At 45.3% G+C, this 15,521-nt stretch overlaps 1 protein-coding gene across 3 annotated transcripts in view; it reads right to left on the reverse strand.

The window, feature by feature from the left end:
- The window catches only part of DOK7 (docking protein 7), a 253,577-nt gene extending 251,689 nt beyond the window's left edge, over positions 1 to 1,888 (reverse strand). The window contains exons 1-3 of one of the 3 annotated variants that reach the window (XM_063924228.1): positions 1,804 to 1,888; positions 1,543 to 1,700; positions 1,395 to 1,440 (exon numbers count right to left, since the gene is read on the reverse strand). In XM_063924228.1, the coding sequence (XP_063780298.1) occupies positions 1,395 to 1,440; positions 1,543 to 1,596 (100 nt within the window). In that variant the 5' untranslated portion in view covers positions 1,597 to 1,700; positions 1,804 to 1,888. Of the gene's footprint in view, positions 1 to 1,394; positions 1,441 to 1,542; positions 1,770 to 1,803 lie in introns of those variants that run through there. The other 2 variants (XM_063924246.1, XM_063924237.1) reach the window with 2 other exon arrangements.
- Between the last annotated feature and the right edge of the window lie 13,633 nt (positions 1,889 to 15,521).

The raw sequence follows: 15,521 nt of genomic DNA on the forward strand, positions 1-15,521 counted from the left end.
CGTGATATACTGTACTGCAGTAGTGACTAAGGGGAACTTGTACTAAGCAGTGATAAAAGTGGAGAAGTGAGCCAGTGGAGAAGTTGCCCATGGCAACCAATCGGCATTGACGTAACATTTATAATTTGCATACTATAAAAGTATACAGAGCAGCTGATTGGTTGCCATGGGCAACTTCTCTTCTGGCTCACTTCTCCACTTTTATCACTGCTTAGTACATGACCCCCTGAGTGACCTTTCCACTCTCTGCTCCAATCTAAAGAACCTGGATATGCTGAAACTCACTAATCCAAATTATGGTACTCCCATCAAAATGCATAAACAAGAGTAGCGAACACATTTTATTGTGATTGTTCCCAATGAAAGAGGTATGAATTGTTTGCAACGTAATCATTGCATTTATGCACGGCTACAATATAAATGGATATTCTTTAGCTATATATACTTTCAACTGTTTAAATAAACTTGATGGTTTGGATACTTCATTTGTGGTTGTTTTCATTGGCTTTTCTTTTTCCGTTACCTCGATCTGTTTTATTTAACCCAGAAAGTTTGGCCACAAGAGAAATAGGAAGTTTCACTATTTTCCCATAATCTATTGGCTGTGAGGAGTCGTAAAGGCTGCGGCGGGGTTTTAATGTCTCCTCACCCCCTTTTCCTACAGCTATCATACAGGCTGCGGTCTTCTGCATCCTACTTCTATTTCTGTAAGTGCAATGTGCTTTGAGGTAACCAGCCCCTCCTGTCTCCCATTGATATATCTGAAGGGAACAACTTTAAATATTAATCTGAAATATTACTCTTAGCTATGTTAAGACTCCGTACAATCTACAAACATGTCATTCTTTCAGTCTTGAGCGTTCGGTATTCCAAAATAACAACCCCAGTTAATAAGAACATAGAAAAACGTCTAACAGAAATAAAGAACTTTAACTTTTTAACCTCAGCAACATTATACTTTCATCACAATGATAGATGGGTCTTCTTATATTTCTCTAAAAACTTAAAGGGCAACGATTTAGGGCTCTATTTATTACCCAGCCTTGGAGAGAGATAAAGTGGACGGAGATAAAGTGCCAACCAAACAACTCCTAAAAGTAATTTCTCAACTGCAGCCTGTAACATCTCAGGAGCTGATTGGCTGGTACTTCATCTCTATCCTCTTTATTATTCTCCAGGGCTTAGTACATAGACCCCTTAATCATCATGACATAACGTTTGTTCCCAAAAGCATGTACGCCTTGCAACCTTCCTCCATAGGGAAGCGTTACAAGCAGCTAGCTGGCTGCAATTGTACCGTACAGACTACAAACTGCTTCCACAGACTCCCTTATTAGTTCATATTGATTGAACGACATACAACAAGCGAACAGGTCCCAATTTAATTACTGTACCTGCCACAGGGGAAGGCTTTCTGAGCAGCACCCACCTATTCTTCCACTGAAATTACAAAACAACAGGATACGATTAGGGGATCACGCGAATACCTATTTAAAATTCTAGGGCCTGTCGTCAAAGGGAAAAAATGCCCATTTCACTGACCTTTTTTCCATCTCTCAATCTGACTTGACCCTCCACCACAACCGAATCCGTCATCTTCAGTCATGGTTCCAAACAGCTGCTCCCTCCTCTCTCCCCTCTCTCTTTCTGAATGTAGTTAAGCCCAAGGGTCACTTTCAAAATAGCTTTAATAGCTCTGCCTGGCAGGAGACAGAGAGACAGGGAAAGTTGCATTTTGTGACACACGCAGACTGCTGAGCAAATGGCCACTAACTTCTCCAGCCGCCTCCCACCGTCTCTTACCAAGCCTCTCACCCACACCAGTGGGCACCGCGATTAAACAGCTGCCTAAGCTTTTTTCTTTTTACTCTTTAAGGACAGAAATAAATAAAAGAATCCAACACCATTAGCTTGTATTCGGGATAGAAGAATTTATTCTGAAAGAGGAGTAAGTGGGAGTGAATGGCTGTTTGGACATGTGCAATCAGTAATCCTGCTTATTATCTCTTTATCTTGGGGCTTATGAATGGAAGAGGAGAAGTGGGCAGTCAAAGAAATCCCACTCCCGAACTGAGAATGAGTTACATAGTGCAAGATATTAATACTGCTCCGGTACAATTAAGATATTTATAAGTTTTGTCTAAGACCCCACATGCTCATTCATTTAGCAAACCAGATGCTCCCTCAACTGAGAGTGTCACTGTTTCGGAGATATGACACCCAACGCAGTGTATGGTCTCATGCAGCTGTACTGTCAATTTATTCTAAATGTTATTTTTGACCTCGCTGCAGCCACCATAAAGCTTGCTTCCAATACCTTGCTATCCAGATGCAAACTAAGAAATCCATGTAAGAACCTCAGGCCCAGCAGAAAACCCTATGCTACACTGATGAGCCTTATTAAGGGTAAAAGAGTCTGCTCTGCATGTCTGCATTCTATCACATGACAAGACTGTGTCATGCCCTGTGTGTACTGTAAAGCATTAACTCAAAGATGAGCCATGTGAATTGTATTTCCCAGAAGGCTGTTCTGCTGAATAGGACTGATGTCATGTTGTTCTCCCTCTACCCCCCCCCAAAAAAAAAAACGAAGTCAACATAGCAAATGACTATGGAACTTTGCAATAATTTTGATGTTTACCATGGTAATCGTGCCTATTTTTACATAGGGATAACTTTCTCTGTAAGGTTTTATGTAGTTCATTGTTTCAGTGAAAACTGCAAGTTATATATTATATTGAAATACTGTAGAGCTCAACAACTTCCCATAGCCATGTGGGGTCTATTCATGAAGCAGTAAAAAGTGTGGAGAAGTTGCCCATGGCAACCAATCAGCTGCTTTGTATAATTTTATAGTATGCAAATTATAATTATTACTTCAATGCTGATTGGTTGCCATGGGCAACTTTTCCACTGGCTCACTTCTTCCCTCTTTTCACTGCTTCATGAATAGACCCGATGGTCACTTCTCTAAGAGATATACTCCTGGTACCATACATTTATAGGTCATACAGGTAAACTCCATTGATAAAGCTGATATTATCTTAGACCGCAAAGCTATACCCCTTTGTACACTATTACCGTTGAGCCGCTATGGCCGCTAGACTACGTGCATGTGCTACGCACTTTGTACGCTATTTGCGTACAGAGTCCTGCACGTGGTACGCACTTGGCGTACGCACGCTGCGCTGAGTGTACGGAGTACACACAGCTAGCGCACACACTAATGATAACCTTTAAACCTTGTTAATAATACAATGTAATGATATGCTTATACTTTAAACCTTTGGCAGCAAAGTACTGCAACGATGTTATACCTTTAAACCTTAAGTAGCGCAGGCGATACAAAGTATCCGCAGTGCGTACACCTTAACAATGCTTATACACCTTAAACAGGTTAATCTACACCCAGGCAGGAAAGTGAAAACACAACACTGTTTGTAGTTGAAACCACAGGGTTCTAAGGCCTCCGTGGATTTGTTCCAAAAAGGTAAAAACAATACAATTTATACACTACAGGCTAACAAGTAAATCTAAACAGAAATAATGGCTACAGAGAATATACATACGTGAGAATGTTTCGCAAGCGCAACCCGAGCTCGGTCCTCCGCTGGTCATACAGATAGCGTTTAGAGTCTTCTGACCGGCCAGGCAACAATGGTCCTTTTATACACAACATGCATACACAATACAATGGTCACTGTAATCTCATTGTTCATTGGACACAGAGATATGCCTCCACATTACAGCAAAGGTCATAGGTGGATTTGAAAAGGTGGGCGATGTCATTCCCAACTGCTCTTGTGGGTGGTATCCTCTGGATTCCCGCCGCATATGTAATTTACAGTAAATACAGTTAATGTTCATAATCTACTTTTGTACATAACTATACGCAGGAACAAGCGATCTTTCTTTAACTAACACCGGAATGTTACCCTCAAAATACCCTACAGCTGGATACTAGACATCACCTTCCAACCTTTATCTGACTCTTCCTATCATGCAAAGAGGAATCTCTCTGTCCAGGAACTGTTTAAACTAATAATACTCGCTGACATGGTCTAGGGGAACTATATCTACAATATACGCTATTTGGGTTAAATATGCAATGTTCTAATAACACGCTACACGCTCACAAACTCCGCCGTAAATACCCATATCATGCGCATGATCGCCGGAGCGATCTTACGCAACTTGCGGATATGTGCACGCATGGCGGACTGAGTGCACGAGCAGCGGGCATGTGCATGGGGTTAGTACAAGGCATATGCATTATGATATTTTTCGACTTTGACACCATTTTAGTAAATCTGCTTATGTCACTGTAGGCAATGATTGGGGGGGGGGGGGGGGGGGGTTTGCATTTCCTTATGCTGCTTTTCCCATTTCAAGGTATTATTATTATTTCAAAAAGGTTTTATTAGTCGATTTACAGTTATACACAAAGTCAGAATGTTGCATCAGAACAGTAAAAATTACGGTACATATAATAACCCAGAAAAGGAATTATCTAGCAAGCAGGTGAGTAAATCTTTTTTTGTTTAAGTAAGCAAGATGACAGAACTAGTGTATGAAAATAGAGAGTCCCTCAGGCTTATGGTGTGGCCGACCAGTCTAGGGGAGCGAGAGAGTGGAAAAGAAAAGAGACAGGAAGAAAAAAGAATGAGATCGAGAACAAAGAGAGAAAGAGAGAAAGGAGGAGGAGAGGGGTCCAGGTGGCGGGGTCCGGGCAGTCAACACAAAAAGAAGGGAAGGTAACTTAGTTATCTACAGAATGGGGAGGGGGCATTTTGAGGAGCTAGCCAAGGTAACCAGACTTTGTCAAATGCCCCGGTAGACTGCCTAATGATACTGGTCATATATTCCATCTTATACACGTACCAAACGTAAGAGATGACGGATTGCAAGAATGGTGAAGTGGGAGATTTCCAAGCTTTTGCTATTTGGCATGTCGTAGCGGTAGCCACATGACGCAATAGCTTGTTCTGGTGTTTAGTAAAGGTCGGGAAGTCTAGAGGCAGTAGGAAGTATTTAGGGTCCAGGGGGATTGGGACAGCGAGTAGGCACGAGAGAAGTTGAACAACGTCTTTCCATAAAGATACTAATTTCGGACAAGTCCACTATATATGCATGTATGTCCCTTCAGCAGCGCAACCCCTCCAACAACTGTCTGTAACATCGGGATACATCGCCTTTAAAGGAAAGGGTACATAATACCAACGGTATAACAGTTTATACACATTTTCCTTTATCCGAACACAGATAGAACTGGAGGACACATTGCTCCATATTTCTCCCCATTCCTCCTTATCCAAAGTAACACCCAAATCCCTCTCCCAGGCCAACTCTCTGCTATCCTTGGGAGCTGCAGAGCCCTGCAATAGCAAAGCATAGAGGTCAGAGATAAGACCTTTCGTGGAAGAGCGTCTCAGACATATATTTTTAAGAGTGGTGAGAGGCCTAGAAGAGAGAGTGGTATGAACCCCGGAGTGGAAGTGTCTAAGTAGAAGGTATCTAAAAAATTCACTATGGGGGAGAGAGTATTGAGTCTGAATCTGGGTGAACAAAGGAAAAGGTGTGCCAGAGGTGATGTCATTGAGGAAGTAGAAGTTCCCCTGTTTCCAGAGTGAAAAAGCAGATTTAACCATACCCGGCGGGAAGGCAGGGTTATGGAACAGAGGTATAAGGGGAGTTGGGTTAGGGGCCAATTGTAATTTCCTTAGCACGAGATCCCAAATACACAGAGAGCGGGCCACCACTGGGTGGAGTGAGGTGGCACGAGGACGGGCGGATCTCGGAAGCCATAAGAGGGAAGAAAGTGTGGAGAGTCCCAGCTCACTGGCCTCAATAGTTATCCAAACCTTGTCCGTCCCAAAACCACACCACTGAACACAGGAGGCTATTTGAGCTGCATAATAATAGAATTTAAAATTGGGTATGCCTAAGCCTCCGCACCAAGAAGGCTGTTGTAACAATGAGAGTTTAATTCGAGGGTGTTTATTGGCCCAGACGAATCGGGAAGTTTGGTGCTGCAAGAATTTAAAGACGTAGGAGGGAATATAGATCGGGAGCGTTTGGAAAAGGTATATAATCCTAGGGAGGATATTCATCTTTACAGAATTGGCACGACCAATCCATGAAATTAAATAGGAGGACCAGGTTTGGAGATCCGAACGAATTTAGTCTAAAAGTCGCGGAAAGTTCGCCTGAAAAAGTTGGTGGTGTCTGTGGGTAAGGTAAATTCCTAGATATTTAATTTTACGGTTATGCCAGGAGAATGGGAATGTCGATTCAAGTTGTGTCCTAGGCGCAGGGGTAATATAAAAATCAAGTACTTCTGTTTTAGTAGTATTAATCTTATAACCAGAGTATTGTGAATATAGGTCTATCTCAGAGAGGAGAGGAGGAAGTGAGGATGTTGGGTTAGTAAGAGAAACCAATACATCGTCAGCATAAAGTGCAATTTTATATTCCGCCTGGCCGATTTGTACCCCCTTGATATTCGGGTTGAGACGAACCCTGGCCGCTAAAGGCTCCATGACGAGGGCAAAAATCAAGGGTGAGAGCGGGCATCCTTGTCTGGTCCCATTAAATATCCCAAAGCTTGAGGAAGTGACCCCATTGACAGAGACCTGCGCTGAGGAGTTGCGATACAATGCCGAGACACCATCATAAAACTTACTGGAAAAGCCCATGCGTTGAAGAACGGAGAAGGCGAAAGGCCACAAAATGCGATCAAACGCCTTCTCTGCGTCCAAAGCTAATAACAGGGAAGAGGACTTATGCCGATGGATAGAGTGGATAATATCATTGGCCCTTCTAGTATTATCCGAGGCCTGACGGCCTGGAATAAATCCAACCTGATCGGGATGTACTAATATAGAAAGAAGGAGGGCCAATCTCAAAGCTAGGATTTTTGCGTAAATTTTCAAATCGACATTGAGCAGTGAAATAGGCCTATAATTGCCGCACTGGGTGGGGTCTCTGTCAGGTTTTGGGATCACTAAAATATCAGCTTGAGTGGTTGCCAGAGCGAAGGATACGCCCCCCAAGATCTGGTTAAAGAGGGCGGTAAGGTGAGGGGCCAATACTTTAGCGAAGTGTTTGTAATAGTGCGCTGTGAAACCGTCAGGGCCGGGGGCAGCTGAAGGCTGCATAGACTTCACGGCTGTTAACGTCTCCTCTACTGAGATATCCTGATTCAGTTTATCTAATTGGGCTGTGGAGATGCTCGGGAGAGGGGTCAAGGACAGGTAGGAGTGTAGTCTCCCTGGATCGAGGGAAGGGGAGTGCGTTGGGGTCGGCAAATTATAGAGAGAGCTGTAGTAATCATTAAACTCTTCGACCATTTGTTTAGGGTCATAGGTGAGACCACCCAAGGTTCGGAAATACAATTTGTCAATTGCGCCACCCGCATGTTTACGTCGAAGTTTATTCGCCAGTAGAGAATCAAATTTGTCTGCTTTATCATAGAACTTCTGATTCAATCTACGAAGAATAAAAACTGCACGACGGGACAAAAGCGCGTTCAATTGGCCTTTTAAGTTAGTCAGTTGTGCAAGTAAAGCGGGGCAGGGATTTGACTTATGTTGGGTGGCTAGGATAGCGATTTGCGATTCTAGCAAGTGTATCTCCTGCGTCACTTTTTTGTGAAACGAGGAGGTCCGTGCCATGAGAAGACCCCTCAAGGTGACCTTATGAGCCTCCCAAATAATACCAGAAGAGATGTCAGGTGTGATATTTTCAGCGAAGTATTGTTCTATCGCCAGTTGTATTTCTGCGGAGACTGATGGGTTAAGCAACAGAGATTCATCAAATCGCTATTTGCGAACCGTGTGTGCGGAATGATAGGTCAATGAGAATATAAACACCAGAATGGTCAGTCCAAGTGAAAGGGGTTATTCCCGCATCAGTAATTCTAGAGGCAATGGAGGAAGAGATGTGTAGCATATCAATCCGGGTGTAGTGCTGGTGTGGGGCCGAGTAGTGGGTATAGTCTCTGGCGACCGAGTGGCAGAGACGCCACGAGTCTCGGAGGTCGTGAAATTTAAGGGAGGCTGCGAGCGTGTGTGAGGCTCTAGAGACGAGGGGGGGGGGGGCAGTCCTATCTAATATGGGGTCAAGAATAGTATTAAAATCCCCACCCAATACGATGTGACCCTGTGCAACTTTGCCAATGTAACGGAAAAGGGAGTGGAAAAACTGAGGTTGATCTTGGTTAGAAGCGTATACAGAGATAAGTGTCAGGATTTCAGAATGGAGTGTACCAATAACCATCAAGTATCGACCTTCTGGATCCGCCACAGTTTTGCTATGTGGAAATGGAATGTGACGATTAATTAAAATTGCAACCCCACGTTTTTTACAGTCCGCTGAGGCGAAGAAAGTTTGTGTAAATTGCTTACCACGGAGTTGAGTATGGGAGCCCGTAAGGTGAGTTTCTTGGAGAAAAACTACGTCAGCCTTCTCACGTCTACAGGCACTCAGGAGCACCGTTCGTTTTTTAGGGGAATTGAGGCCGTTTACATTAACGGATAATATCTTTAGGGGCATGGTGGCCTGGGGAACAATATCTCATTTGGAATCATAAAAAAGGGGGTACAAAAACAACGGCCTCCCGGGGTCAAGCTACCCATAAAAGAGCGATGGCCAATAAAATAGATACCCGGAACCCACCACAGGGACAATGGGAGAAAAAGGATTTGAGGGAAAAGAAGGCCACAGAAGGAAAGCAAGGAGGAGCAAGAAGAGAGAAGAAAAAGCCCACTCGGGCAGAAACCCTGTAACAACGGGGCCCGTAACAGGACCGCCAAACAAAGGAAAAATACAATCAATAAAATATTCAAATAAGGGAGCATGGGGGTAGTGGCACGCACCAACACAGCAGGTTGGCGGCCTAACCTAGAACAAAAATGGCAGAGGCCAAAAAAGTATGCAACATGAAGACAAACCTGTGTCATGAAGGGAGGGAAGGGAGAGGGGAGAGAGAGAGAGAGAGAGAGAGAGAGAGAGAGGGGGGGGGGGAAGAGAGAGGGAAAAAAGAGGGGGGAAAAAAAAAAAAAAAGAGGTTGAGGGGGAGTTGAGAAGGAAGGGAAGGGGAGGGGGGCATCAAAGGGGGCAGTGAAGCAGCAAAATGTGGTCCGTACAATAGGCTACGTAACAACGGACCAAACCACAAAACGACCAGTCAACTTTTGACCAGGAACCTAAAGGCAAAGTAAACAGTTAGAAACGTAATGGGTGAAGCATCCGCAGGACCATCATACAGAGTGCCTGAGATAAACCAAGGGGGTCCACGGAGCAGGGACCAAGTCAGCCCGCTCCGAGGGTGCCCTCAGCGTTCAAAAAAATCTGTTATCAGTGGATATATAACATTAACAGCATTATATCAAATCAACAAAGAGAAAAAGAAGGGGGGAAAAACACACCACATCCACAAGGAGGTCCTAAGAATAAAGGACGAACAGTCTAGTCTAGGGGGGCCTCCAGCAGGTAGATGTAATGGCACAATGAAAACAATGGGAGAGGAAAGTGTGGGAGATCAGGGGGGAGCACCATCTTCGTCCCCATGACGAGACACTCTCGTCAAGTCCGGCTGGGGCGGACGGGGTCGTTGTGATTTCGGAGAAGCTGATGGGTCGACAGAAGAGGACAATGATTCTGGGAGAAGACCGAGCTTGTGAAGCAGTTCCTGCCCTTGTGGCAGGGTTTTAATTGCATAATTGGTGCCTTTAAGAGAGAACTGTAATTGGAAGGGGAATCCCCAGCGATATCGGATCTGGTGCTGGCGTAGAAGCCTAGTGATCGGCTGGAGGTCCCGCCGCTTCTGGATGGTCGAGGGCGCCAGGTCTTGGTAAATCTGCAACTGCATGCCTCGGAAAACTATGTCAGAGGAGTCCCGGACGGAGGCAATTATCTTTTCTTTCGAGCGGTAATAATGGAGACGGGCTATAATGTCCCGGGGAGGCTGGGATGTTGACGGTTTGGCCCGCAAGGCCCTGTGTGCTCTATCAAAGATGCAATCCTCATCAGACAAATCCGGGACCAAATGCTGGAAAAGGTCAACGTGGAGCTCTGAACTGATTCCGCCACATTACGTATCCGCAAATTATTGCGAGGGGACCGGTTCTCTTGGTCTTCTTGGCGCTCCTTCAGGGTCTCAATTTCAGCGTGGAGCCTTGAGAGCTTGTGGTCCAGACGCAGTTGCGAGCGGCATAAATCGTCAGTCTTAGTCTCCAAGGCATCTGTACGATTTCCAAGTGAGGCAATCTCTGATTTGAAGTCCAGGACCGCCTTTGACAGTTCCTGTTTGAAGGCTGTTTGCACTCCCTCCAAGAGGCCAGACATCACTGCCTGTATCTGAGGGTCAATACCCAACTCCGAAGATCGCGGGGATGAAGGAAACTCCGGAGAGTGTGCCAGGCTCTGGGAACACTTAGTCTTGCCGCCAAAAAAATTTGTGGGTGCTTGGGGAGCCTTCTTGTTCCTTTGTGACATAATGAAAGCGGGTGGGGGAGAGGTCTATCCTCTCCGGTAAAGATGTAAAATAAAGGGAAAAGGAGCAGGGAGGTAAAGAGTAGTAGTTGACACAGGAGAGCTATGAGGCGGTCAGGCTGACCGTGGGGTGCTATACATCCAGATACCATCGCGGCCACGAGGAGCACCAGGGCCAGGACGTGGAGGTGGCAAAGACGAGAAGAGTATATCGCTGCTGTAGCGGCTGTAATACAGAGTTGGAGCTGCTGCGACTACTTTCCGACACACCCTTGTTGTAAAGTGTATCGGGGATCCCCAGGAATTGCCCAATAGGGGGCAGGAGGTAGTGGGCCCCGGTCACGGACCAGCCAGAGACCGGGGTACCCTGCAGCAACCTCCAGGGACAAGCAATATACACAGGGGCTCAAGCAGGGATATAATGTGGGCCAGGACAGAGGGTACTGCAATAAACCATATGCGTGGGGTACGCACCCCGGGATAAATATAGAGGGTTGCAGGCAGTTCAGTATATCTCCTAACACGCCTGATGGCAGACAGCCCCAGCAGCCTAGAAACACAAAATTAAATACAGCCAGGGACAGTGAAGAAATAGGCTGTCACAGCCCTGCACCTTCAGATTGCTCCACGATCCTGTGCACTCCCGGCAGTTGGTGTGGACAGCCCCGGCTCCCGTGCGTGTGTGCTGTGCCTCGAAGACCCGCCAGCAGCGCCGACAAGCAGGGGGGATGCAGCAGAGGGAACCCCCGTCCGAGCGCCGAGCAGCGGCGGAGGCCGTCAGCAGGTCTTTCTCTCACTCGCGGCCCTCGGCGGGAGTCTCGGGGAGGGACGGAGTTGCCAGCCGCACTCACCTCCTCCAGCGGTAGCAGGGCAGTGATGTCAGCGCGGGGAAGAAGGGAGGGATGTCCGCGGCCCGGGTCCCGGTCACTGAAGGAAGCAATCAAGGTACCGGCTTCCCCTGGGCTGCCAGGCCGCAACCCGCACAGACGCAGGAGGCGTCTGCCGGCTCCGCGGACAACAGCACCCAGTGCGGGGGGACCCCAGTAGATAAGGAGGGCACCCCAGGTCAAAATAAAGGCTGTAGGAGAGGGACTTCAAGGCAATCAAGGCAGGAGCCCCAGTTCCACACATCTGCCTGGACTAGTTGGCAAGCCACGCCCCCCCAGTTATTATTATTATTATTATTATTATTATTATCATTACATTTTATTTATAAGGCGCCACAAGTGTTTTGCAGCGCAGTACAAATGACAGTACATTGAGACAAAACTTAACACTACAGTAAATAAATAACAAAAATAGAGTACAGGTAACAAAGAGCACCACAATTCTCAAAACATAATACAGCTTAAGGGCCCTACACACTAATAGATTTTACTAAACGATATGAACGTTCTCGTTCATTAATGAACAAGAACTCGTTCATATAGTTTAGTGTGTAGGCACCAACGATGAACGATGCGCGGCCCCGCACTCGTTAATCGTTGGTGCCCCGCCGCTTATGCATGCAGGCCAATATGGACGAGATTGTCCATATTAGCATGCACTGCTATGGAGGCGGGTGGCGTGGGGAGTGAAGAAACTTCACTCCCCCCGTCACCTCCCCCCACCGCCGGGTCGCCCGTCGGCCATATCCGCCGTCGAGCAGCTCGGCGGCATATCGCCGAATGTGAAGGGGGCTTTAGATGTAAGTAGCGAGTGAGTGATCAGCGTACTACTAGGACCTGGTGGCCATAGATGGAGATGAGCCTTTACCAGCAGGAGAAAAAGCGGATAAAGATGGACGCTGAGTAGGAGAGAGCTGTGAGTGAAATGTGTCAAGAAAAGGGTTTTGACAACAAGAGGAAAGAGGGCCCTGCTCTGACCATCTCAAAGCAGAGATGGTCAAGGCATGAGGCAGGGGGATGGAGGAGCTGCCTCAGGACTAGGTTATACATGAATGTCTAAGTTCTGGGTGAATGTCTATATTGGTCTTTAAAATATTTAGATCTGGTTACTGCATAGCAGAGCTGAGTGCTACAAATTCTGTATTACTGTATTCTGTATTATGTTCAATATGAATGTACTGACAAACATTGCATCCCGCACCTGACATCTATTCTTATTGTTAGACAATGTTAAATACATCATCCATCCATGCTTACCTATTTATCCTCCCTTTGTGATAGGGAATTACAGATCTCGATGTTCCCAGCTATCAAAAAAGTTGAAATGATTTAGGAGTTGGCAACATTCTATTATCATTTCCAGGTAGACAATGGTGCAGAGCGGGAGCACGAAACAAATCCTAAGCAGCGATACCTATTCAGACTCTCCATGTCACTGTCCCCATCATGCAGATACTGAAAATAGGAATAGGTTTTATTTTATTTTTCTGTTCTACTTACCATTTTAAATATTTCTATTCAATTATAATACCCAAAGAATAGGTAGAAAGAACTGCATCTAATTCCATCTTACTCCATTTTATACACAGGAGAAGAGGAACTATAATGTAATGTAGCTGTATCGAAAACATTTCTTTAAAGGATAACGATTTCTAAGGCCAGATGTTTAACATAAGTATATTACTGTATGCCAAATTACAGGCAGTTATCAACTAGTATTTGCTTTCATACAATTACCAGGGCCATTGAGACATCCACGGGGTTCAGGTACTGAGGGGGCATGACCAAATCTGGGAGGTGTACAGGGGCGGATTGGGATCAAACACCAGCCTGGGAAAGTTATGGAAGCAGCCTTAATGGGGGCGGAGTCTGAGGTGGAGGGGCCTGTCAAGAGGGTGGGGTCACTCCTCAGAGGTCCTAAATCACAGTTGGGGCCTCCTTTGCTTCACGTTAAGTTAATGTTTAACTGCGACTTTATGCATATGCTGCTACAATGCCCTTCGCTGATGTACACAGAGCCGGCCCTAACCAATATGATGCCCTAGTCAAGATTTTGGCTGGTGCCCCCTAGCACCACCGCTGGTTCCGCCTCTGACCTTGCACCTCTTTCCCAGCACCACCACCCCTCACCCATAGCAGTCCTTATTTTGGTGTTTGTACCCCCTATATTTTAAATAGGAACAGATCGCACATTTGGCGCACAGCCCAAAAAGGGGTGTGTTTTTGCTGGCAAGGGGCTTGGCCACACAATAGTAACCCCAATTCCAATTACACCACACAGTACTGCAACTTTATTCACATTTGTCCATAATTCATATTACATCCCACAGTAGTATCACTTTACCTTATAAACGTTACTCCTCACGGTAGAGCCCCTTATTCACATTACATCACACTGAATTGCTCCTTATTCACATTACACCACACCCTATTGCTCTTTATTCACATTAGACAACACAGTAGTGCTCTTTCTATACGCAATGCCACATAGTAGAGCCCCTTATACACATACTGCCACACATTAGTAATGCATTTATAGACATAATTCCGCACCATAATGCCCCTTACACATGAGACAAATGTATTAATGTCCTTATAAACATAATGCGCCTTACACATTATGACAACCTTTATTAATGCCCTTTTACACATAATGTCCCTTACACATATGCCGCACATTATTAATGCCCTTATACACATAATGACACACATTGTGCCCCCTACATATTTGCTGCATATTATTAGTGCCCCTATACACATAATGACACACATAGTGCCCCTTACACATATGTTGCACGTTATTAATGCATTTTTACATGACACACATAGTGCCCCCTACACATTTGCTGCACTTTATTCGTGCCCTATTCACATAATGACACACATACAGTAGTATCCTGCTACACATATGCCACACATTATTAATGCCCTTATACACATAATGACACACATAGTGCCCCCTACACATATGTTGCACATTATTAATGCATTTTTACATGACACACATAATGCTCCTTACACATATTCCGAACACTACTGCACAACCAACCCACTCACATGCACACAGCACTCACACTGCCACTAACACTGTGACCTCTGCCTCTTAGATACAGATGTGTCCTCATAATTATTGCCTCAATGCTAACGTCAGGCGCCTTTTTTATGAAAATGCATCTTATTTGCATTGCTATGTGGCTAGGATGTACAAGCAGCTTCTGCTTATTAAAATGATATGCAGCATGCCTATATACTGTGTGAGACTGTGGCTGTATCTGCATATGAAATGCTACACACAGAATATAGGCATGCCGCATATCATTTTAATCAGCAGAAGATGCTGATGCCCCTAGGCATATCAAATGCCCTAGGCAATTGCCTAGTTTGCCTATGCCTATGGCCGGTTCTGGATGTACATCTGTACGTCTGAATGAATATACAACTGATATGCCCACTTTCAGTATCTACTGACACTGCTGTCATGCTTTATAAACCTCCTAATGATAATGTGTGGACCTCCATTCTAAAAGTAAAACATTCTATACCCTTAATACCATGAAATAATGACACGGAGAGTTGAATTTGGCAGAAAATTGTTAGCTATGTATTGTACCCTAACCATTAGAAAAAATCTGTAAAGTAAATATTAAGTTAACATGCCGAATCAACCGACATATGGTGGCAGAAAAAAGAACGGCTATAGATAACGTCAGAAACATTAAAAACCCAAACAATCCTAATCTACCACAAACCATATATAGGTAATAGGTGCCCGACTCAGACCTCCACGCTGACTGCCCACCCTGATGGGTGAGGACGCTGCCCCCTGCTGGGTGATCTAGCGGCCTTAAAAGTCAATGGAGGTGAGTGCACCTAAACCACACCAATACTGTAAAAACTGTGACTAACAAGTCAAACTATAACCTGCCGTTCTTTTCCGCCAACAGCGAAAGACTCTTCCACAGAGTCTTCGCACCGCCACCATACCCTCAACCTAACTCCTGCAACACCGGAAACAGATCCTCCAGGAAAAACATCATCCCTTCCTTGGACAGATGCACACCATCAGGCCGAAAAAGGTGACTTTCACGGAACCGAATCCTAGGGTGGCGAACCACTTTCCCTCCGTGAGCCAATACCCAC

Source organism: Pseudophryne corroboree, chromosome 1 (genome assembly GCF_028390025.1).
Source record: "Pseudophryne corroboree isolate aPseCor3 chromosome 1, aPseCor3.hap2, whole genome shotgun sequence".
NCBI classification, from domain to species: Eukaryota; Metazoa; Chordata; class Amphibia; order Anura; family Myobatrachidae; genus Pseudophryne; species Pseudophryne corroboree.